Genomic DNA, 25876 nt, shown 5'->3' on the forward strand with positions numbered 1-25876 from the left:
TTCTGTCCAATAGTTTTGACAGCCATAAATATAAGCCACATACATAAATTTAACAGTAGCCACATTAAAAATGTAAAAAGAGGTTAAAAATTCATTTTAGCAATATATTCTATTCAATTCAATATATCTAGAGTATGATCATCCCAACATGCAATCAACATACAAATTACTAATGAAATATTTTACATTCTCTTCGAAATAAAAGTAATTTATACTTACAGCTACATGTCAATTCAGACTAGCCACATTTTAATTGCTCAAAGAGTCTAATCTGGCTAGAGGCTTATCACACTGGATAATGCAGCTATAGAAGCATTTAATAAGGATCAGTAAAAGAAATTGCTCACGAAGGAAATATAGCTATCAAGTTAGTAAATAAAGAACTTTCATTTTTCTAATGAAAGAACTGAAACTAAGGTCCTATATATTGAATATAGATAATATTAATATTATCTATATATATAAAAACCTAAGAGACCATTACGACCGAAACAGTTGCTATGATGCGCACTGACCACCAAGGGGCAGACAATCAATGCAGGAGCTGCCCCCGGGTGGTTAGTGCTCTCCCACAGCCAACCTCCTGTGGCCTGCAAACCTCCTGCGATCCCTTCCCTGGCTGGCTGGCCGGATTGGCCCTCTCTACAGCCAGGCTGAGGGATCCCACCTGTGGATGAATGTGTGCACTGGGCCTCTAATATAGCTAATAATATTAGATAGTGAAACAATATGTATCATTTCTTATAATATACAAAACACAACTTATATAGCTTTGTATCATAAATACCTGCTTCATAATTTCAATATATTTTAAGAAAATCCATAGTAAAATAAAAAGTTTTTGTCACTTTATTATATTATTATATAGATTATATAGATAAGAGCAGGGCTCTATGCTAATCAACTTAAAAGGATCACAGAAAATTCTTAATTGCCAGGGTAACTTAATTGTCAGATGAGCTAGGAAGCAAGTTTTATTTCATTTAGAAATTTAATTTCCAAAGTTTTATTTTCTAATAATATTATAAATTATCTGAATTGCTGGACAATTTGTAATTGGATGATGGAGAAAACTGAACATTAGGATTACAAATATAAATGTTCAGACTTTCAATAATGTGAACATACAGGATATACCACCCTTTAAATTACAAAGTTCAAATATATTTTTATTCTCATTGCTGAGTAAATATGGGATTTCAAAATATAAATAGTGTATGCTTTGAATTTAGAAAGCTTAGCATTAACTTCATGTACTAGAAAACTAAGGCTTAGAAACTATGTGAAGTCTATCTGCAGTGAACTGTAAAAGCTAAGCTGACTTCTTCTCAAAACTCAGCTAGACAATATTTTAAAAGTTCACCTCAATATATTTTAATACAAATTTGTTCATCCAATTTATTAATGCAATATATAAGAATACAAATTAGATATTTGTGTAGCAGAGCCACAGTGTGTTTTTTTTGCTTCCTTTTCCCATTCCCTACCTTCCCCCCTCCTGCCCTGTTTGGATTGTCTACAACATTGCTCTTAACTCATGTATTATTAAGAGTTGGTTTCAGGGAATAAACTCAAGAAATAACATTATTACCAAATTTGAGAAGACTAGCAAAGCAAAGCACAGATAATAATAGATATCTGAGTTGAAAAAATATTAACTTACACTACAGGAATGTTTATACCCATCTTTCTTCCCTCTCTCCCCACTTCTTTTAACCAATGAACCAGGGAAATAAAATTAAAGAGAATTTTATTTATTAAAGTTTCTAAAAAAAAAAAATCAGAGAATGCAATGAAATAAATTATAACTGCATTCTTTTACTGAACTAAAAGGAGCAAAAGTCTTTAAGGGCATCTTACAAATTATTTAAAATATCTATTAAGACACATGTCATGCACAAGTCCGTATTTTAAAACTTCACCTCAATATATTTTAATACAAATTTGTTCACCCAATTTATTAATGCAATATATAAGAATACAATTAGAAGACTAATTACATATTTGTCTTGCAGAGCCACAAATATATAATTTTTCTTCCTTTCATTGCTTCCCTTTCCCATTCCCTATCTCTGAATAAACTTTTTCCAGTCAAGATAGCTCTATAGATTTATATTATATAGAAATAGTATTATTATTCACTTAAAAATAATTGCCAAAGGTTCTTTACATAAAAATGTTTTATCTCTGGATGCAGGTTCACTTTTATTTCTTATCATAAGTAACTTGTGATTGTGAAGCATCCTAAGTAGTTACCTCAAGTAATAAAATTCGTATCTTTATTTTTCTTTGTCAATTAAGGTATTACATATGTGCACTTATCCCCCTTTTGCCCCACCCCCACTCATGCCCTCACCTCCCTGGTGTCTGTGTCCTTTTGTTAGGCTTATATGTATGCATACAAGTTCTTCGGTTGCTCTCTCCTCCTTACCCCCTCCCTCCCCTACCTTCCCTCTGAGGTCTGATCGATGCTTCTCTGTCTCTGGAACTATTTTTGTTCATTACATTCCACAAATGAGTGAGATCCTGTAATATTTATCTTTCTCTGACTGGCATACTTCACTTAGCATAATGTTCTTCAGTTCCATCCATGCTTTTGCAACTGGTAAGAATTTCTTTTTTGTACTGCAGCTTGTATTCCATTCAGGGGTCTTCAAACTACGGCCCGCGGGCCACATGCAGCCCGCAGAGGAGTCTGATCCGGTCCGCCAGATTTTTTGGGCAGTGAGTGCAGCCGAGGTGTTACAGTAGGAATTAGTAGTTCATATAGTCCAGCCCTCCAGCTCTCTGAGGGACCGGGATCTGGCCCCCACTTTAAAAAGTTTGAGGACCCCTGGTGTAGAGGTACCATAGTTTTCTAATTCCCTCATCTGCTGATGGGCACTTAGGTTATTTCCAAATCTTAGCTATTGTAAATTGTGCTGCTATGAACATAGTGATGCATATATCCTTTCTGATTAGTGTTTCTGGTTACATGGGATATACTCCTAAAAGTGGGTTCACTGGGTCAAATGGGAGTTCCATTTTTTGAGGAAATTCCTTACTGTTCTCCACAACGGCTGCACCAGTCTGCATTTCCACCAACAGTGCATGAGGTCCTTTTTCTCCACATTCTCAGCAGCACTTGTCATTTGTTGACAGGTGTGAGATGGTACCACATTGTTGTTTTGATTTGCATCTCTCGATTGATTAGTGGCTTTGAGCATGTTTTTATATGTCTCTTGGCCTTTCTCATGTGCTCTTTCTAAAAGTATTTATTTAGGTATGGTACCCATTTTTTCATTGGGTTATGTTTATTTCTTCAAGTTGTATAAGTTCCCTGTAAATGCTGAAGTTTAAACCCTTATAGTGATAAGGGCAAATATGTTCTCCCATGCAGTGGACTTTCTTGTTTTCTTGATGGTTTCTATTACTGTATAGAAGTTTTTTTATTTTGATGTAGTCCAACTTATTTTATCTTTAGTTTCTCCCCAGGAACTGTATCTGAAGGTATTGCTTTGGCATATGTCTGAGATTTTGCTGCCTGTGGATTCTTCTAATATTTTTATGGCTTACAGTCTTATGTTTAAATCTTCAATCCATTTTGAGTTTATTATTATATATAGTATGAGTTGCTGGTCTAATTCCATTATTTTGCATGGATCTGTCCAATTTTCCCAACACCATTTATTGAAGAGAATGTCTTGACCCCACTGTGTGTCATTGTATGTCCTTGCCCCCTTTGTCAAATATTAATTGAGCACACTGGTTTGGATTAATTTCTGGGTTCTCTATTCTATTCCATTCGTCTACATGTCTATTTGTGCCAGTACCAGGCAGCTTTGAGAACAGTGGCTTTGTAATACAGCTTGGTATCTGGTATTGAGATCCCTCCTACTTTATTTTTCTTTCTCAGGATTGCTGGGTCTTTTTTTATTCCATATGAATTTTTTGAGAGTTCGTTCTAGGTCTGTGAAATATATTGTTGGTATTTTAATAGGGAGTGCATTGAATCTATAGAATGCATTGGGTAGTATGGATATTTTAAAGATCTTGATTCTATAAATCCATGAACATGGTATGTTCTTTCATCTGATTATGTCTTGTCCTCCTGTATCTCTTTTTAAAGTGTGATGTAGTTTTCTGAGTACAGGTATTTTACCTCCTTAGTTTATTCCTGTTTTCATTTATTTGGTTCGATGGTAAATAGGATTGTGTTTTAAATCTCTCTTTGTTAGTTTACTATTGGTGTATAAAAATGCCATAGATTCTTTGGCATTAATTTTGTATCCTGCAACACTGCCAATTATTAAGTCTAATAATTTTTTGATGGAGTCCTTAGGATTTTCTATGTATACTACCATGTCATCTACGAATGACAGTTTTACATTTTCTTTCCCAATCTGGATACCTTTTATTTCTCCTTGTTGTCTAATTGCTATGGCTAGCACTTCCACTACTATATTGAACAGGAATGATGAAAGTGGGCATCCCTGTCTCGTTGCTATTATTAGGTGAAATGGGTTTAGTTTTTGCCAATTGAGTATGATGTTAGCTGTAGGTCTGTCACAGAAGGGTTTTGTTATGTTGCGTATGAGTCCCCCAATTTCCATTTTGTGGAGGGTTATCAGGAAAGGGTGTTGGATTTTGTCAAATGCTTTTTCTGCACCAGTTGATACAACTATGTGATTTCTATCTCTTAATCTGGTTAGTGATGTATCACTTTTATTGATTTGTGAATATTGTACCATCCTTGCATCCCTGGAATAAATCCTAATTGGTCATGGTGTATGATCTTTCTAATGTAATACTGAATCTTACTTGATATAATTTTGTGAAGGATTCTGGCATCTATGTTCATGAGGCAAATTAGCCTGCAGTTCTCTTTCATTATGTTGTCTTTATCTGGTTGTGATATTCAGGTAATAATGGCTTCATAGAATGACGTTGGAAGTGTGCCTTCCTCCTGAATTTTTTTGAATAGTCTGAGAATAGGTTTAGTTCTTCTTTGAATGTTTGGTAAAACTCCCCAGTGAAGCCATCTGGCCTCAGGCTTTTGTTTGCTGGAAGCTTTTTGATGACTGCTTCAATTTCTTCCTTAGTTATCAGCCTATTGAGATTTTTAGATTCTTCCTAATTGAGTTTTGGAAGGTTGTGTTTTTCTAGGAATATGTCCAATTCCTCTAGGTTGTCTAGTTCATTGGAACAGAGCTGTTCATAGTATTTTTTTAAAAAAATTATTTGTATTTCTGTGGGGTTTCCTTGTTATTTCACCTCTTTTATTTCTGATTTTGTTTATTTAGTTCCTCTCTCTTTGGTTCTTGTGAGCCAGGCCTGAGATCCATTAATTTTATTTATCCTTTCAGAGAAATAGCTCTTGGTTTCATTAATATTTTGTGTTTTTGTTTTTTTGTCTCTATGTCATTTATTTCTGCTCTGATCCATATTATTTACTTCATCTGCTCTCTCTGGGATTTACTTGTTGCTCTCTTTATAATTCTTTAAGTTGCAGAGTTTGATGATTTATTGCCATTTTTTTCGAGGTAGGCCTGTAGAGCTATAATTCCCTTTCAGGTCTTATTTTACTGTGTCTCACATGTGTTGGGTGGTTGTTTTCATCGTTATTCATTTCCAGGATATTTTGAATTTCTTCTTTGATCTCTTTGGTAATAACCCAATCATTGTTTAGTAGCATGTTATTCAGCTTTCAAGTGTTTGGCTTGATTTGATTGTTTTTATTGTAGTTAGTTTCTACTATTATGCCATTGTGTTCTAAGATGCTTGATATGATTTTGATCTTCTTGAATTTGGACTTTGCCTGTGACCCAATATGTGATCTAACTTTGAAAATGTCCCATGTGCACTTGAGAAGAATGCATATTCCATGCCTTTGGGGTGAAATTTTCAAAGACGTTAATTAAGTCCATCTGATCTAGTAGGTCATTTAGGATTTCTGTTTCTTTGATTTTTTGTCTAGATTTATTCATTGATGTCAGTGGGGTATTAAAGTCCCTTACTATGCTTGTATTGTTGTCAATCTCGCCCTTGATATCTTCCAAGAGCTTTTTTTTTTAAATGAATTTGGATGCTACTGCATTGGGTGCATATATTTTTACCGGGTTATACCCTCTTTTTTATCGATCCCTTTAGTATTATGAAGTGGTCTTCCTTCTCTCTTGTTATGGCCTTTACTTTCATCCCTTCACTTTCAGTCCATGAGAATCCCTTGTTCCGAGATCTGCCTCTTGTAGACAGTATATATATATGGGTAATTTATTTTTCAATCCATTCAGCCACTCGATGTCTTTTGATTGGAACATTTAGTCCATTTACATTTAAAGTTATTATTGATAGATACTTGTTTGCAGCTATTTTTATTTTTTGTGCCTGTGTTCCTTCTTACCTTTTTATTTCTTCTTTTTATACCAGTCCCTTTAGCATTTCTTTCATTACTGGCTTGGTAGTGATAAACCCCCTTAGCCTTTTTTTTTTTTTGTCTGTGAAGCTCCTTATTTCCCCCCTTCAATTTTGAATGATGGCCTTGCTGGAGAGAGTATTCTTGGATTCAGTCCTTTGCTTTATATCCCTTTGTAAATTTCCTTCCACTTCTTTCTAAACTAATGTGTTTCTGTTGAGAAGTCATTTGATAATCAAATGGGAGATTCCTTGTATGTAACTTCCTGTCTCTCTCTTGAAGCCTTTAAGACTCTGTTTGTCCTGAATTTGCCATCATAATTACCATGTGTGTTGGTGTGGATCTTTTTGGGTTCATTTTGTTTGGGACTCTGTGATTTTTTTTTTTCTTCCCCACATCAGGGAAGTTTTCTGACATTTCTTCAAATAGGTTTTCTAACCCTTGTTCCTTTTCTCTTCGTTCTGGCACTCCTATTATTCGTATGTTGCTTCATTTCATGTTGTCCCAAAGCTCCCTTAGGCTCTCCTCCTGTCTTTTAATTTTTTTCTCCAACTGAAGCTCAGTGTGGTTGTGTTTTGCTTCCCTGTCATCTAATTTACTAATATAGTCCTCCGCTTCTCCTAGTCTACTGTTGAAACTTTTCGTGGTGTTTTTTTATTTTATTTTATTGCAGCTATATCACTCTTTATTTCTTCTTGATTCTTATATAAGTTGATTTTTTTCATCCATCTGGTTTATGGACTGTATCGCTCTTTTTCTGATTTCTTTTTCTGACATATAGCATGCCTCTGTTTCACTTAGCTGCTTTCTGGCTATTCCTCCTTTTCTTTCCTTTGGGGGTTTCTTTGTCTCACCATTTTTGCTTTCACTGAAGGATCTAGTTGTTGAGTTATACAGAGGCTGCTCCTCAGTTGGCAGCGGCTCCTCTAGTGGATGCTGTTTGTAACAGTGGTGGCTCCTCTGGCTGGCCAGGAGCAGGCTGCTCACGCAGTTGCTGCTCCTCCTAAAATTTGTATCGTAATTTTCCATAATTTTAAGTTACCCAACCACTGGATAAAGTGTAGCCCAGCAAATCTTTAAGCCCTGCTATATTTTTTAATGATGACTTGTCACACAAATTAGTTTTCAGTATAATTATGTTCTTTCTTCACACTAGGTAAGAGCAGGGCTTTACATATAAAGAAATACTGCACTTCCAGTACTGTTAAGCAGCCAAAAGCAGATAGTAGTAAAATATTTATATCTCAAAAAATATTGTTACTAAGTTTATTTCATTACCAGGTACAAGTTATACAGTAAGCTGGAAAAAAAATATCTAAAAACACCACTGAATAAAATTATCGTGATGTATTATAGTCTATGCCAATTTCTGATTTTAGTTACATTTTCCCCCCAAATAGGCAGCAAATATTTCTCCATTTTGTACTATGCTGCAAATGCCTAGTATACAATAGGCACTCAATATTTATTGAATGCCTGGGATCTCTGGCTAGAATTTGGTAAGTTATCATTCACTTTAAGCATGAATGTGTGTGTGTGCACATTTTTATGCTTTAATCACCACATATGGTTTAAGCTTCATTTTCTTAAATTTTATTTCAATGAAATCATGTTGTATTTATTGTGCTATGCCTACCTTCTTACACTCAACAATATGTTTCTAAGACTCATCCACCGTTTTATCCTTCTTTGCTGTAATATATGCATTGTATAGACACATCACATTTATTTGGCTGTTCTTTTTCTGATTAATACTTGGGTTGTTCCTAGGTTTGAGCAATTACTTATAATGCGCAGACAGTATCATTGGTTCATATAATCTGTACATCTTCCACTTTCTTGATAATGACAAATAGGTTTCCAAAACCAGTGTACATTTCCTCCAGTAGTGTGTGAGCTCACCTCTTCACTACTACTTCGGTATTATTTGATTTTTAAAGTTTATGAAATTTAATGGATGAGGTAGAAACTATTCCAGAGTATAAAAGGAACAAGTCTTTGTGACAGTCGCTCTGATGTATGTTTAGTAAGGCTGTTAATTTTGTATCAAGAGTATACAGCATATGAAAAAAGAAACACTGAACAGTTTAAGAGGGAGGGGAAGACAGAGAGTGGGCGGGGGGAGACAGAGAGGGAGAGAGAGAGAGAGAGAGAGAGAGAGCGAGCGAGAGAGAGAGAGAGAGAGAGAGAGAGAGAGAGAGATATAAATGGATACACATATATGAGAATTTGAAAGGAAAAAAAGAGACAGCTAATAGAAACTGACTATAAAACCTATGTAATAGTATAACTGAAGTAAATTCTGGATCATTTTTACATTCATGTTTACAGAAAAGCCTTATAAATTTTATCAACTCTATCATCACCAACTTTCCTAAATGAGAAGTTAAAAGGCTCAAATCTTTGATAGACTGAGGAGGACAACTGGGAGGCAGCAGGGTGCTGGGTGTGAAAGAAATCCAGGAAGTGCAGCATAATAGTAAATTCTGTCTAAAATTAATTTTTCTAAATATCGATTTATTTTTATAATTTAAGTCGATAAATTTCATGCTACTTTCCAATTTTGTGGTTTAATATCACTTTAAATTCTCTGTATGAAATAAGTTAAAAATTTATTTTTAAAACTATGCCTACATACATATTTGATGTTAGTTTCCCTCCCACCACCTAATTATTTATATGATAACAGGCTCTTGGTTCCCTGTGTATCCATTTGGTCAAACTACTAGAAGTAACAATTCTTTGTGATATCAGGAATAGTTACTGTGCTAATAATTATGATGCAGCACCTCAGAAAATTATGACTCCATGAAAAATAAAGCCAAGTTGGTCCGAAGGTTGTGGGTTATTGTTAAGCTGATTAACATTGTTAAGCTGAAAAATAAAACCAGGAGCTGGTCAGACTAGCTTTCATCTAAAATTTTTAAAAATTAATATTTGGAAAAATGAAAAAAAAAAGTATGTGTATGTAGATATACTGCTGAATTCATTATCTTTTGTATTTTCAAAGAAGTTTTAGCAAATGAAAAGAGTCCACCTTTAACATTCTAAAGTGTTATGGATTATGCTCTGCCTCTCCCTCTGTTCCTATAAAAGCAGCATGCACATAACACTTGATGAGTGTTAATTAATGATGTTGGCTATGCATAGGCTGCACACACATCCACAAACTACAGTAAGGCTTAAGAGTGTTTGGCCATAAAGATTGATTTTTAAGATTACTTAATTAAAAGCACCTGACCATTCACTGGGGGAAGGGATCCACCAAAGGGGGATGTGGGCACCTGCACAGTGAAGTGAAGGTGATACAGGAAGGTACTTGTCTGTCAGTCCATCCCAGGAAACCATGGATGGGCTGGGAGGAAGCCACTGCAAGCATGCGTAATCTTGGAAGGTTAAGAAATTCCCAAAGAATTTGCTCTCAAATTCCCCTTGTTCCCTCTCCCTCTCTTGCTCCATGACCTGCACTTGCCCGTGGGCTAGCTGCCATGTGGTCTTAAGCAATTGCATGGCCCATGGCCATGAGGACCCCACGGGCAACAGACTGCAACTGGGAATACAGGTTAAGCTAGCCAGTTGCTGGACTGTACTGTGCTTTGATATGGAGCAAAAATTCTTGTCAGTGGCCTTAACCCTGCTGAAGACAAGATTGAAATTTTTCCATGATGGGAAAAGAGAAATGGGAGATTTGAAAACAAGGGGTTTAATTCCATAAAAATAAAGATCACCTATTACTTAAAAAGAAAAAGATTACTTGATAGCCCAAGAGAAAGCTAAGGCACTTAGCAGACAAATACAAATGACATTTTTATTGTATATGTACTTCAGACACAATGCTCTGATAAGTGAATTAAGATGACGTATAAAAACCACTTCTTCTTACATTTAAACTCTGACTTTGTTTAAAAAAATTATGATTAAATACCATTCTTAATTAAAACTTGGAAAAATATGAATTCTAACTCATCTTCCTTTATTAAATCCTAAAAATTATATACTGAAATATCCTTGCCAATCAGTTCAGCAAGACAATGATAGCATAGTCTTAGTATTAATTGAGAATCAATTTTTGAAGATTCATCTCTGAAAAGTTCTTTGGTATCTTTTCTAAAAAAATCTTTTTAGAGTTATCAGGAATTTAAATATTAAGACCAATCTATATAATAGTAGTTAAAATGCAAATAAATATAAGTCGGCAGACAAAATCTATTTCACATATAATCGGTAGGAACTTGAAGAGACAAAGAGGCAATAACACAATTCCTATATCATTATAAAAATTCATGGAGAGTCACACATCCATTCATTGATATCTATTTTGAAGTCAAGTAATTTCTAAAACTCCAAGAGATGTGCTTTAAAGAATATTTAGAAACACAGTAAAGAATAAACAAGTTATACAACTGTCTAACTCTGTAAAATTATAGGCCTTGTAAGTATGAACAAGTCCTTAAACTGTACTGCACAATCTTTTCGCAGGTCCCGTCACATTGCCCATGATGACCCATCAAAATAGTCACAACTCTATAAAATTCCTTCCTTTCCCAACCTCTGCAATCTTCACAGGAACCATGATTCCTACTTCAGAGAGAAACAGAAGACATCTACAGAAGATAAAATCTTCTTCCCTTTTTTACCCTCTCCACTATTAAATGTAGAATTATAGGTAACTATTTCTAATCATTTTAGATACTTCTCATAAGTTAAGTTCAGTTATAGCTAATTAAGGGCAAAAGAAAGGAGGAAGATTTATTTGAATAGAAGATGAAACTTTTTCAAGTAAAGAAAGCTGTTGATATGTCATAAGCTTAAGGTATCTAAAGACATGAATGGAAAGAACATCTTATGATGAAATCCTAGGACTAGCCTTGGTTGTTAGAATGGGAATTATAATTTTTTATTACCTAAAATGTTAAATGTTAATTTAAGAATTCCGAAGAAAGGTAGAAATTATTTTTTTAAATTTTTAAAATATGTATTTTTATTGATTTCAATGAGAAAGGGAGAGGAAGAGAGAGGCAAAAACATCAATGACAAAAGAGAATTATTGATCGGTTGCCTCCTGCATGCCCCACAGTGGGGATCAAACCTATAACCCTGAGACGTGCCCTTACTGAGAATCAAACTGTGACCTCCTGGTTCATAGGTCCATGCTCAACCACCAAGCCACAGCGACTGGGCTAGAAGTTTTTAATATTAGAAAAAATGTAATATCATTGAGTTATATAAGCTTTGAGTTTTATTAAGTTTGACCATAAGAAAGCCCCTTAATTTCTGTTAATGTCAGTTTCTGATCTAGAAAAAGGAGAAGCAGACAACTGCAGAATGCCCTTTTAGATATGACATGCTCTTATTATTTCTGTTCTACTGTGTCCTTTTTGTGGACAGAGGAAGCAATATGCTGTGTGTGGGGTGGGGGGTTTTCCTTTAACACATTAAAATAAAACCTTGAATTTTGCCATTGAAGCTTTCCAATCATTAATCATTATAAACCAGACTCATTTTTATTTTCCCCAGGTAAGTATTACTAGAGCCTAAAAAGACTAATGGCAAATAAGTAAAAAATTCGTTTTATAAAGTAAGCTGTAAAACTGAGTTATGAATACTTTCTGGCTGAGTTCTGAAATTGATACTGTCTAGAAGCAATAATCGTTGATATACTCTTAGTGAACAAAAGGTGATTCAGAATAGATGCTTAAAGTCAAAACAATTATAACTTGTCCTAGCCGGTTTGGATCAGTCAGCCCGCAGACTGAGGGTCCCAGGTTCAGTTCCAGTCTGGGCACATAAGTTCCCCAGGCCCTGGTCAGGGTGCATGCAGAAGGCAACCAAAGAGCACTTTAGTTCTCAGTGAATGCAAGCCACAGGTATTAAGAATTTTAGGAGCCTTAGAAAACTAAATGAAAAATATTACTGAAAATCCCCAAACTATACCATTGATCGAGTTAATGAAATGATTGAATTACTTAAATTTACCAGAATTCTCAGTAAATAATGCTCCAAATAAACAGCAAATGTCTTTATTAAAATGTGATTTTTAAAAATTGATTGTGATCTTTAAATTTATATTAATTGAAAAAGAATAAAATACCAATATTTTTCCTAAAAAGTTAAAACACAAATTCATGATGCAGGTTTATTCATGGGTATATTTTTAGCCTGTCTTTCGGATTCTGTAGTTTAATATCTTTATCTGTTTGAAATGTTATGCTTCTGTGATGCAGACATGGAGGAAGAACACATGGAGGAAAAGAGGAAAAGGGAAAAACAGTTTATTAAAAAATTTCACAGAAATTAAATGTTCATTATGTTCATAAGTATATTCACGTAAGATCTGTAAATTATGATTCCATAATACGAAGTAGATTATCCAGCAAAACTAAAATATTTTAGGAGTAATATTAACTTAGATTACTGATTAATGATATATGGTACATTGCATAATCAAGTAGTCAAGTTATTTAAGACCTCTGATCAAATTAGCATTTATTCCCCTGCCTTTATCAGTCTTTTGCAGGATACCTACAATGTTTCACATACTGAGTTAGGTTTGAGAAATACAAAGACAGTTATTCACAGTTAAGAAAAGAAAAGCATGAAGGAAAATATTTAAGCAATAAACACAATTAAGTTTTCAGAGTACAATGGAAGCACAAATAAAGAAATTAGTTTTACCTAGAGGGGTTTGAAAAAAAAAAATTCATGGTCATATTTCTCAGAATGTCCTTCAAGTCCTTATCTGTATTTATTATATGAACAAAGAAAAAAACAGTATGTACTTTATTGTTTAGATATCTGATGGATTATCTTCCTTAGCAATGCTATTAAGAAAAAACTTATGTAACACAAACTACCGGGTTTCCCCGAAAATAAGACATCCTCCGAAAATAAGACCTAGCGCATGGAAAGATAAGACATCCCCTGAAAATAAGACCTAGCGCAACTTTGGTAGAAAAAATTAATATAAGACATTGTCTTATTTTTGGGGAAACAGGGCATATAAATTTGAAAATGTGTAATTGATGAGATTTAATAGTTCTGAACAACCCAGAAACTACCAACACAACACAATAAAAATATCAAACATTTTATCACAATGAAAAGATTATTCATGTTCCCTTACAGATCATCTCTCCCTTCCCTCTGGCCCTAGATAACCCACTGTTCTCTGGATTCATACAGTATGTAATCTCTTATATCTATTGTAGCTTCTTTAATTCAGCCTAATGATTTTAAGATTCACCAATAGTGGCAGGTATGTTAAGTGACTTATTCCTCTTTACTACTGAATAGTATTCCTTTGTATGGCTACATTACTATTTTTACTTTAAATCCATTCATATTTATAGAGATTTGGTATGTTTCTATTTGGGGACTATTGTGAATAGAGCAACTATAGAAATACACCAGTCCTTTTCTGAAGCTGACTTTAATGTAAAACTTTTCTAATTAATCTTGCAATAAATAATCACCCAAATCACAAAATGAGAAAAAAATTAGAGCTAAAAGAAATATGATGTGATAAGAAGTAAAATTTGAAAAAGACTATGAAGAAATTATGTCACAATGATTCAGAATAATAAAGAGGAAAAAGGCACGAGACCTTCATGTGAGATTTATGCAATTGATTCTACTCTCAGAAATCATGAAATATTTTCACCTGTAGGTTTGGCTATTAGTTGATCAATTTTAACATCAAATTACTTTTTAAAAAGTTGCGTGTGATTTCCACACAGTTATGGTTCCCTGAAAAATTAGAACCCATCAATATCTTTACTAAAATTTAAAATGCATTTTACTCATGATCCAGGTGCAGGCAAAATGCATGAAAGCCTAGATATAAAAACAAAAGCTATAAATGTTACCCCAGTGAAATTATAAAAATGACTCATGAAAAAAAAACAACCACCATGACTGTTAAATATTCATATGTCAAAAAAGAAGCACAAAGCTTCTTGTGACAGAGCATTATATTCAGGTTTAAAGTCTGCCTTCATGCAGGAAAATTCCAAATATTTACATTTATAGTGCAGGAACAGGAAAGCACGAGTCCCACAGATGCAGTATAAAATTAGGTAACAGCATGGCAGGTGATGAGACACAGCTCATGTGTGTTTGCTGATAGTGGTATTAATTTCTGTAATCCAATAGATTTCTCACATCAGTCAAAATTTTTTGACAATTATACTTTTTTCAAAAAGCCTTTATATAATAATGAAACATCTATAAATCACCCCATATTTGCTAAAGAAATCACTAAAGTTACACTATTTCCTATATTTTTATATACTTATTTTATTAGCAGAAGATTGTGGTTACATATAAAAGAAGTAAATTATTTCCATAAAATGTTCTTAAATGACTTCTAAAGAACATTCAGGTAACAATGGAAATAATTTATTGCTCCAATTAGTCCAACTGCTCAAGATCAAAATAAAATTTTATTCCAATTATTTTAGAAATAAAAGATGCTTTTGTATCAAACTATTTCATGCTTAAAATAAACCATGCTAGTCGATGTGTATGTGTGTGTGTATGTGCACATGTCCATATAGCTCTGATTTAAAATTCAACTTGAAGTGATAACAGTACAGTTTCTCTAGAAGTACAATTCTATTCAACAGGAAAAGGTTAATTATTCACCTTTTTTAAGGCATAAAAAATTAAAAAGATTCAATTTAAACAGCAAAGAAGGCAGTTATTCAATTTTAACATGTATTAATTTGAATTATATATTATATATATTCTCGGATTAATTAAACACATATATTTAATTTCATGTAATCATTTTCTTCAAGCTTCTACTATCTAATTTTTAAACAGTATATCCCATATCAATTATTTCCTAACCTTAAGCAGTAACATATACAAACAGGAAAAAACTTCTTCCATCATCAATTTATCCCTATGAATTATAAAAGGTGTAAATTTAATATGGAGCTCTTCAATACTGTAAAACTATTTAAATATATCAGCAATTTAAAATGTGCACAGCTATATAGACAAAGCTAATACTGAAAGAAAGGGCAAAGATAGCCATATAAGGAAAATAAAATAACTCATTGGAAAGGAACATGTAATTATACAGGCCAAAGATGTTCATTACTGAAATGTTTAAACATGTTTGTTTGTTTTTTAATTTGAGAGAGAGAGAAACATTAACCCTGACTAGGGGTCAAACCCGCAACCTGGGTACATGCTCTGACTGGGAATCAAAATGGCGATCTTTTGGTGCATGGGACAATGCTCAACCACCTGAGCCACACCAATTAGGGGTAATACTTCTGTTTATTTAAAATCACATTCCCTAGCATATTCCAATCACAACTTTGCTGATTTCTAAAAATGAAATACAATTTTCTTCTTTGATAGAAAAGGTTATTTTGCCAAAGTTCCAGAGCAAGAGAGTTTAAAATGTTGCTTATATCAAAAGTCTGCTTGCATAGTTCTAAAGAGAAATCTATAACTGAAGTGCCTTGAATACTTTCTGGAAAAACAGAAAAAAAGACCAGGTATTTTAATGTTTCCACAAAGCAATTCTTTCATTTCTAGACGCAAGAGAGAGCCTGGGAATTAAAAAGTTCATCAACAACTAAGCCTCACTATGTCCCATTGAGCAGTTTTATCGTCTGTTACCAGATGTTAGCATTATATAAGATTGTTTCCTCCCATTAGGAAGCTTTCCTAAGATCTGGTAAAAGCTAGTAAAACTGAAATCTAACCTATTTTCAAAAGATTTCCATGGATTTATATATAGCTGAAATATGCTAGCAAACACTTTACTTTTTAATATTAAAATAAAAATCTGTAAAATAGGCACACATTTCTAACAGTGAATTCATTGTGGTTCTTTACTATCATAAACCTAGAATTATTCTGAATAAACTCACACAAAAAATTATACATTTAGAATATTTAAAATGTAAGTAAACTGATTATTCCAATGTATAAGGTTTATAAAACACAAATGTGAATTTTAAAACATATTATTTATAAGAAAAAGACTTCTTGTATTTATACAGACTTCTTGTTATTTAAAAGAAAAAGACTTCTTGTATTTATAAGACTTCTTGTATTCTTTGAAGGATAATAGAAAACTACATTCTCAAGATGGAAAGTTAAAATTAAAATAGAAGCCATTCAAAACTTTTAAAAAGAGAAATCTAATTTCTGGGTCCTTTCAAACTGCCAATTGTCATAAAATATGAAAAATACATTTCAAGTAAATTCACAAGTCAATTACATAGCATCATATTTATAGATTTTTATGTTATTCTTGTAATTCAAATATAGGTACTATGTTTTTCCTACAATTCTTTGGAAAAATCAATAAGAACTTCACAGAAAATTAATTTCAAATAAAAGGTAAGTAAACATACATTTTTAGGAAAATTATATGCATAAACAGGACACAATGAACACATTTCATCAAATGATTTATAGTAATAAATTACTTCTTATATTAATTTTTAAGACAATTAACTTCATTTTTCTTAAAAAAGATTTAAAAGTATAAAAAACAACCTGTATTCACTATGCTCAATTTTCCATGGAACTATAATTTCCATTAAATTAAATGAGAACAAAGTGGCTATAAATATTACTGATAAATGAAATTTAAAAAACGAACATCATAGCCTAAAGATTTTATACTGTATACCTTGTAAGAACAGAGTAAATGGATATGATAAAAACACTATAATAATGGACTGCGGTTTCACCAAAATAATAATCATATTAACTAGACATTTATTACCCTAACTTCAAGGTTCTTTAGTGCACAGGAAATAAAATTACTCTGTGCCCATAACAACCAGAGCAATATGAAACAATAAATCACTATGGGTGTTTCTTCTATTTTAGCAATATTAATTGAAACTCAAGGCAAAAGTATACTAAACAGGTATCTCCTATGTTCAAACAATGGGTAATTCAAGAATAAGTAAATTAAAAATATTTAAAAAATACTCTGGATAGCCTTAAATTCTAAAAATAAAACAGGGTTGTAATGATCAGTGCTCTCCAAGTATATGCCATCAACCATTCACAATTATTCTGTAGTCTTTATAATATATATTGTTAAAATTAATCATGTAAAATATAAATAAGTGGTTCATTCTTGAAAACAAACATTGTAAGCTATAGTGTTTAATAAAAACATTAAGTATGAAAATGCAAATTATTAACATACAGCACTAGAATTTTGTAAATAAAGTTAACATCCTAGCAAAAAAGAACTAGCATCTATTTCTTCAGACATAATAGTTAATGCTCCAGAAAAAGGAAGGAAAAGAGAATATAGGAGGCTAACCTTACTGCCACTGCTACAGACAAGTTACGACTGAAAGCTGTAGTTTTAACCCTTTTTTCAATTTCTTTCTTTTATCATAAATGAATATATTTATTACCTTATGTAATATCTGGTTTATGTGCACAAATCACTATTGGAAACACTGCCTATTATAAAAAGGCTTTGTCTTGTGTGTTTATAACAAAATAGAGCTCATGTAAAAGGTGAATTATAAACTCAATGAAGAAAATAAGCAATAAAAGTTATCCTAGTTATATAATAGAATTAAATTCCTAGGAGATTTTAAAGGTGAAATTTAAAGTATTTGTTTGGGCTTAGAAAACATAAATCTAAGGAAAAATCAGGATAAATCTAATTAAATTAAATATACTCAAGATTTTTCTATATTTTGCTTACGTATATGTGTATATGTGACAAAGAGGAAGTAGGAAGTGTAAAATTTTTGCAATATATTCATATCCAAGTTCTTGCTTTCTTTTTTTGCCTATAAGAGTGTGTTACAGAAAACGGTGAGGGTGATAATGGCTTTGTGACAAATAGGAATGGACTCAATGCAGATGTAGTAGGCCAATCTAGCTTTTGAGAAGGTAATAGTTTTTATGAATGGTTTTACTGAATTGCAAGTAATTAAAAGTATATTTGGACTGCCCTGGCCGGGTTTGGCTCTGTGGATAGAGCATTCATCTGTGGACTGAAGGATGCCAGGTTTGATTCTAGTCAAAAGCACATGCCCAGGTTGTAGGCTTGATCCCCAGTGTGGGGAGTGCAGGAGGCACCCGATCAATGATTCTCTCTCACATTGATGTTTCTATCTCTCCCTCTCCCTTTCTCTCTAAAATCTATAAAAATATGTTTTTAAAAAATGAAATAAAAATTTATTTGGACAAACTTCAAAACTTTAAAAAACTGTGTTCATAAACATTCTCATTCAGAGACAGTACTTCAATAAAAACTAATTAAAAAGATACAAATATATTTAATTAAATGCCCCAATTTCTTAGAAACTGACTGACTTTCCCCTGAAAATATAATTTGTGATAGCAGAGGAAAAGCACTATCATTTTCTATAATTTCTTAGTTAAGACTAGTATGGCCCAAATTTCCACCAGTTCTACTAAATGAGCAGAGCTGTCATATAGGCCCATGTTAGTGGCTTAGCCTAGAAAAGACAATGCTAAGATTAAAAGGGAAATTAGCCTGAAAATCATGATCTTTAAGCAAAAGTTTATAAGTGTATCACTGATATTTCAACACTTACGGCTATCATAGCATATGTTTCCTAGAGCCCTGCCCGTTTGAAGCAGCACTTCCTGGTCTTTGCTATTTAGCAGCTGCACCAGTGGTGAAATCAATCCAGCATCCACACACGGAGTTCGCATGAACTCTGAAAATAAAAGACATATTTAATTAAAAATCTAAAAATTCACAAGTTACATATTATAATATGTTCCCTAATAAAATAAATACTATTAAAGTGTTTAAAGTGGCTTACCATTGAAGAGTACATTTCTGTTCAAAATTACCATTGGTACTCTACTACATGCTTCATGAAAAAAGTACACAGAAAATGAGTGGGGTCGTATTTTCCTTTGCTAATAGTCTGCCATAAACCAAAAGGATTTTTAATTAACTTGCTTTATACCTAATTTATCACCATTTTCTTATAATGATTGTATGTGCTTAAGAAGCAGCATGTGATGGTGGAAACACTGGTAATAGTCTTTCCATGAGCCTGATAATTAAAGTACAGCAGGTCCTCAAACAGCTTGTTCTGTTTAATTCTGTTTTGTTAAAATGCTGATGAGATGCAGAAGAAATCTAAGTCTTGTTTATATCAAATTAGCCTATGGTAAAATCAGTTTTGTCATCCATTGTTTCACCACAATTCTATGAACCTATTAATAACACTAAGTGAGGACTACTGTATTACAGTTACAAACTAAGCCATCAAATTGCATAATTTTCACTCTATATTTTCCAGAAATTCAAAATACAATATTTTTAAAAGGTTCAAGTGATCATCTTATATAATAATCTTATATAATAAAGAGGCAATATGCAAATTGACCATCACTCCAACACACAAGATGGCTGCCCACAAGTGGTCAAAGATGGCTGCACCCATGGGACACAAGATGGCTGCCACAAGATGGCCAGCAGGGGAGGGAAGTTGTGGGCGATCAGGCCAGCAGGGGAGGGCATTTGGGAAGGACCAGGCCTGCAAGGTAAGGCAGTTGGGGGGGGACCCAGGCCTCCAGGGAGGGAAGTTAAGGGTAACTGGGTCAGCAGCGGAGCAGATAGGTGCTGATCAGGCTGGCAGGGGAGTGGTTAGGGGGTGATTAGGCTGACAGGCAGAAGCGGTTAGAGGCAATCAGGCAGGCAGGCAGGCAGGCAGGTAAGCGGTTGGGAGCCAGCAGTCCTGGATTGTGAGAGAGATGTCCAACTGCCTGTTTAAACATCTCTTGAGGGGCTCCCAAATTGGAGAGGGTGCAGGCTGGACAGAGGGACGCCCCATCCCCGTGCATGAATTTCGTGCACCTGGCCTCTAATTCTACATAATAAAAGGCTATTATGCAAATCGACCGAATGATGGAACAACCAGTAGCCATGAAGCACAATGAGCAACAGGGGATAGATGCTCAACGCAGGAGCTGCCCCCTGGTGACAGGAGCCTTTCCTGCCTCAGCTCAGACATCCAGAGGGAGTTCCCAGACTGCCAGGGGGAGCAGGCCGGGCTAAGAGACCTCCCTTAACACCAAGTGCATGAATCTCATGCACCGGGCCTCTAGTCATAAATATACCTTTCCCATGGATAAGATTCAAAAGAACCATCTATTCCTTATCTTCATTCCTACTCCTTATTAAAATTCATTTTATGGATCACTCACATCTGCTGCTGTTCCCATACATTTGAACTAAAGCCTCAAACATATTCTTATACTTCAAACCTTATTTTCCCTTGGGTTTATAATATACCATTCTAAATTTAACACTCCAATGATACCATCAGAGTCATGATTAGACAAACTTTTATACAATGTCTCATGAGACACTAATACAAAATTTAAGGATATAAATATACCTAATTGATGAAAGTTCTCTAATAACCAATATTAGAATCATCCTTTTGAATATCACAACTTACTGAATGTTCTAGTCAATAAAGATCTAGTTCTTCAAACCATAATTTATCCTACATAATCCTTTCACGCAGCGAGGGTCAACTCCTTAAATGGTACCACAAGTAGCCGGGACCGGTTTGACTCAATGGATAGAGCATCAGCTTGGGGACTAAAGGGTCCCGGGTTCGATTCCGGTCAAGGGCATGTACTTGGTTGCGGGCATATCCCCAGTAGGGGGTGTGCAAGAGGCAGCTGATCGTTGACTCTCTCTCATGGATGTTTCTGACTCTCTATCTCTATCCCTTCCTCTCTGTACAAAATCAATAAAATATAGTTTAAAAAAAAAATGGTACGACAAGTACCCTCCATAAACAATATCCCTCTTTTCCTTCATTTCAAATTCTTAGAGCATATCATATAGGGCTATTACGTGAACTGTTACCTCTGAAGCAGCTTCTTTTCTCCCTAACATAGCTATTAAGTCAAGAGGTATTCCTCTCTACCTAAATAAAGGATTGCATTTCTATCATATCTCTTACTCACCTCTAAATTACTGAAAATCCCCTATAATTTAAACTCAAAGATTAAGAATACTTTCTTACTTCTAAAGCTAACCTTTAAGTATATTGTCAATGTTTTGTTTTGAACTCAGTATTATGAGATATTCTATGACCTACTGAAAATTATACTATATAATAGTACTTCATGGTTTCAATGACTATAGAAAATGACACATCAGTCTACTTATCTACCTCTTAAATTAATAGTTACTTTAGAATCTATAGATTTCAAACCTTAAAATAACTTGTCACTAATTCAAATTAATCAAATTAAAGGCAGATCTTCATTATGCTTTTCATCTCTGCCAATGCCTAGTTTCCAATAGTGAAATATTTAAATGACTACAAAAATAAAAGATTTAGGAACAGTCTGATTTGCATTCATTTCATAAATGGAATCTGTGGTTACATCTTATTTTTTTCCCTGTTTGTTTTGTTGTTGGTATTCTTTAGGTAATGGCAGCACTGATGAATTACTATTTTTCTTTGCTTTTATGTTCTAATTGTCTATATCAACCTCTCTTTCAAATTTTTGATACTGTAATTGACACTCAGTATTCTTGAAATGAAAAAGGGTAAATAATTATAGGAAAATTGTGGATTAAGTAAAACTGTTCTAAACTGAATTTTTTATTCCAAAGCATATAAAGAATACTTTAACCCAGCCAGTGTGGCTCATTGGTTGATCATCAACACGTGAAACAGGAGGTCATGGTTCAATTCTGTTCATGCCTGGGTTGCGGGCTCAATTCCCAGTAGGGGTGTACAGGAGGCAATCAATCAATGATTCTCTCTTATCATTGATGTTTCTCTCTCTTCCTCTCTCTGAAACCAATTTAAGAAAACAAAAGAATACCTTAAATATACAAAATGTTATATTTTAATTAGCTCAATTTTTTTAAAAGATAAAGTTAGTATATTCCTCAGCTTTTTCAATCAATGTAAAAGCATCACTACCAGTACCTGGAGAAAGTAAACTTCTTCCAGAACCTTTTGCTTTTCAAACAATTTACTTTTTAAAGCAAGGAGTGCAGCCCCCATTAGCTAGTTTTAAAAACATGAAGTTACCTACTTCAGATGGATAAATGTGAAAACATACCAGTAATTTTTCAGGAATATGTTTAAAATAAATTGATCTACATACAGAAATATAGATACTATTACAGAATGACTGTGATGGTCATCCTCTCTCAAAGTGGTACCTATTATCTACATCCCTGGTATCTGGAAATCTATATTGTGATTCTAATGAGATTAAAAATCAACTACTTGATCTTAAAAATAAAGCTTCTTTGCATCTAAGAGTCAGATAGTGGTTGGTCTATATCCGTGGTCAGCAAACTGTGGCTCTCAAGCCACATGCAGCTATTTGGCCCCTTGAGTGTGGCTCTTCCACAAAATACCACGACCTGGGTGAGTCTATTTTGAAGAAGTGGCATTAGAAGAAGTTTAAAAAATTTGGCTCTCAAAAGAAATTTCAATTGTTATACTGTTGATATTTGGCTCTGTTGCCTAATGAGTTTGCTGACCACTTGTCTAGATTAACAAACTATTTCTGAGGGGGATCTATTTTCAAACTAAATCTGCTTCATAAGTTCTTTGTTGTCCTGAGGTAATCACTACTAATTCACAGCAGTTCAAATCTGCTTGAGGTACATGAAATATTTCAAGACCTGAATGTTTATGACAAGCTGAATCCAAAGCACAGTATAGTGATAATATAATTATAATAGCTATTTGTGATTTAAATATAAAAACCTTACTGAAGCCTGAAAGACATTTTGAGAGCCTCTAAACAAATGAAAATAATGTCATGGTAATTTTCTATTTGGTAATACATTTATGAACAAATTGTTTTACTGGGCTAAAAACAACATATATTGGTATTGTACAAAACCACCTGACATAGTGATTACACAAATGAGGCCAGAATTAAATTTTTTTTTTCTTAAAAGTGCAACTTACTAAAATAAAATGCCTAAAACAATATACTGAGACAAACTAAAGGTATTACATTTAGCATGGCCCTCTCTTAATGTTAAAAACTGCTTTAAGTCAGGGTTTTCTCAAATTGACCAAATTAAAAAAATCATATGCAAATATTTCTGCTACAATAAATTCTTGTAAAGAATCTCTTATTAGATATAAACTATATGTAATGGGATGGATTAGCTATTATATGATCTAAGCTTTGCTGTCATTATTGTTTTTCCAGAGTATTCTTAAATGAAAATTAAAAAACTAAATGTTTTCCATGAAGGTAATGCAGAAAACAGAACATATACTCCAACTGCTCTGTTGCTGTCAAGTGCCAATGTCAGGAGGATAGACCAGACTAAAAATAAATAGTTCACACCTGGGTACAACACAAACAATATATACATTTAAAAGAATAAGCTAAGCTCTCTATGACAATAAAGATAAATGACTCAGTGGCAAGTTTAAGAATCCTATAACCAAAGTAATAAAGGATATAGGTACATCAAGGACTAGCAGTGTTTTCCTTTAATTCTACTCTAAAAGAAGGGAATAGCAGATGCGAAATGTATAAATAAAATGACTATAAGTATAGTCATTTTAAACAATTACTCGAAAAAGGCAAAGAAAACAGAAATATAAAAAAATGAAAAATGTCTAATCTACAAAATTAAAACATAAATTAATAAAACATACTGACAATTAAGGTGTAAAACTGAAGATGTTCCCAGCAGAAAAGTTCTTGAGGAAAACCTCACCATTTTTGGCAACTTCAGCTATGATGTTAGCTACTTTGGCTGTGCAGGGAGACTGTGGAATCAACAGAGTTTCAAACAATTGAAGTATTCCACTTTCTTGGATTTTTTCGCTTGTTTCCATATCTGAAAGAGATATATACAAAGAGCTTCAATAATAATCTTCAACAATAACCTGACAATTTTATATACAATACATTCTTCAAGAATTCTCACCATCCAAATGAAAATTTGTTCAGTATACATTCAAATGTATGCAATTTATATAAAACCAGTGCATGAAATTCGTACACGGGTAGGGTCCTTAGGCCTTGCTGGCAATCAGGGCCTTCCTTCCCCTGGCTGCCAGCTAGGGCTTTCCTTTGTTCCATGATGCCCCTGGTGGGCAGCACACATCACAGCAGGTGATCAAACTCCTGGTTGGTCAAACTTCCAAGGGGACAATTTGCATATTAGCCTTTTATTATAGAGGATTACCTTCATTTCCACAACATGCTTTTGAGTTTTTGTACAAAACACTTTATAATGCAATCTTTTATCTATCTACAGTCAGATTATAAAGGAATTGTTTCTGAATATACCATTTGTATACTAAACTTACTTTTATTAATGTCATTTCCAAGCCTGTCTCTTCAGAGTAGGAATGTCTTTTTTCTACTTCCCTTCTGAATTCTATGACAGTGTATTATTTTTACATATATTTACACACTTGGAATGATTATAAAAATCAGTGTTTATTAACATAGTAGAGGCCCAATGCACGAAATTCGTGCAAAAGTAGGCCTTTGCTGCCTGCCTCGGCTTTGTCTGGAAGGTCATCTGTTTGGCTGTTTGGCTGTTTGCATATTATGCTTTTATTATTATAGATAATTCATTTTCAAGATTTAAAAGAATCTACAGAAATGATTTTTTTTTTGTTTGTCTGTTTGTAAATGCCTGTTTTCAAACTGATGACCATTCTGGTTCAAGCACTGATAATGCAAAGCAATGGAATTGCAAACATCAAAAATCATTTCACTTGGTCTTTATGCAACCTCAATTTGTCGACTATTGCAGTTTTGTACCATAAACTTTATGTTATGTATCTCCATTAAAAAAAAAAAAAAAAAAAAAAAAAAAGTCTAGTGGCACTTTAGGATAAATTTTCTTTGTTCAAAGCTCAGTCTGACTTCACATTATTTCATATCAGTTAAACCTGAAAAGGAGTGAAAATTAAGTGAGTTATCAGCTATTAAAGTGTGTGTGTACATATATATATATATATATATGTGTGTGTGTGTGTGTGTGTGTGTGTGTGTGTGTGTGTATGTATATATATATATTTGGACACTATATATACTGTGGGGCAAAAGTAGGCTTACAGTTGCCTACTTTTGCCCCACCCTTTATGGTTTGCTATATGCTGTCATAAATTTTTAAAATTAGCAATTAAATGAGAAAAAAAATCACCTCATATTTTATATGGAGTGATAGAGGAAACTGTATTTCTATATGACTACTATGTTTTTCATTCAACTCTTCAAACCACCTCTAATGATGAAAAGAAGTAGTGAACAGATTTAGTGATATAGAAAGTCAAGAAACCCCTAATTCTATCTTTTTTTTTCCTACTTCTATCTTTGATAAAATATATATAGAGAACCTTTCAATGAAACCAAGTCACTTCATGTATCTGTTATTAAAAACATGACCTATTAAAAAAAAAAAAAAAGATAACAAGAACACCTGAAATGAAGATGCAAATAAAGAAAAAAAAT

At 33.5% G+C, this 25876-nt stretch overlaps 1 protein-coding gene across 6 annotated transcripts in view; it reads right to left on the bottom strand.

Moving 5' to 3' along the window:
• RAP1GDS1 (Rap1 GTPase-GDP dissociation stimulator 1) overlaps window positions 1–25876 on the bottom strand; it is a 113084-nt gene that overhangs the window by 50148 nt on the left and 37060 nt on the right. For all 6 annotated transcript variants that reach the window (XM_084895062.1, XM_084895065.1, XM_084895064.1 and 3 more), the window contains exons 4-5: window positions 24123–24245; window positions 18964–19089 (exon numbers count right to left, since the gene is read on the bottom strand). In XM_084895062.1, coding sequence (XP_084751188.1) covers window positions 18964–19089; window positions 24123–24245 — 249 coding nt within the window. The remainder of the gene's footprint in view (window positions 1–18963; window positions 19090–24122; window positions 24246–25876) is intronic.

The sequence above is a fragment of the Pipistrellus hanaki genome, assembly GCF_964339955.1.
Source record: "Pipistrellus hanaki genome assembly, chromosome: 1".
NCBI lineage: Eukaryota > Metazoa > Chordata > Mammalia > Chiroptera > Vespertilionidae > Pipistrellus > Pipistrellus hanaki.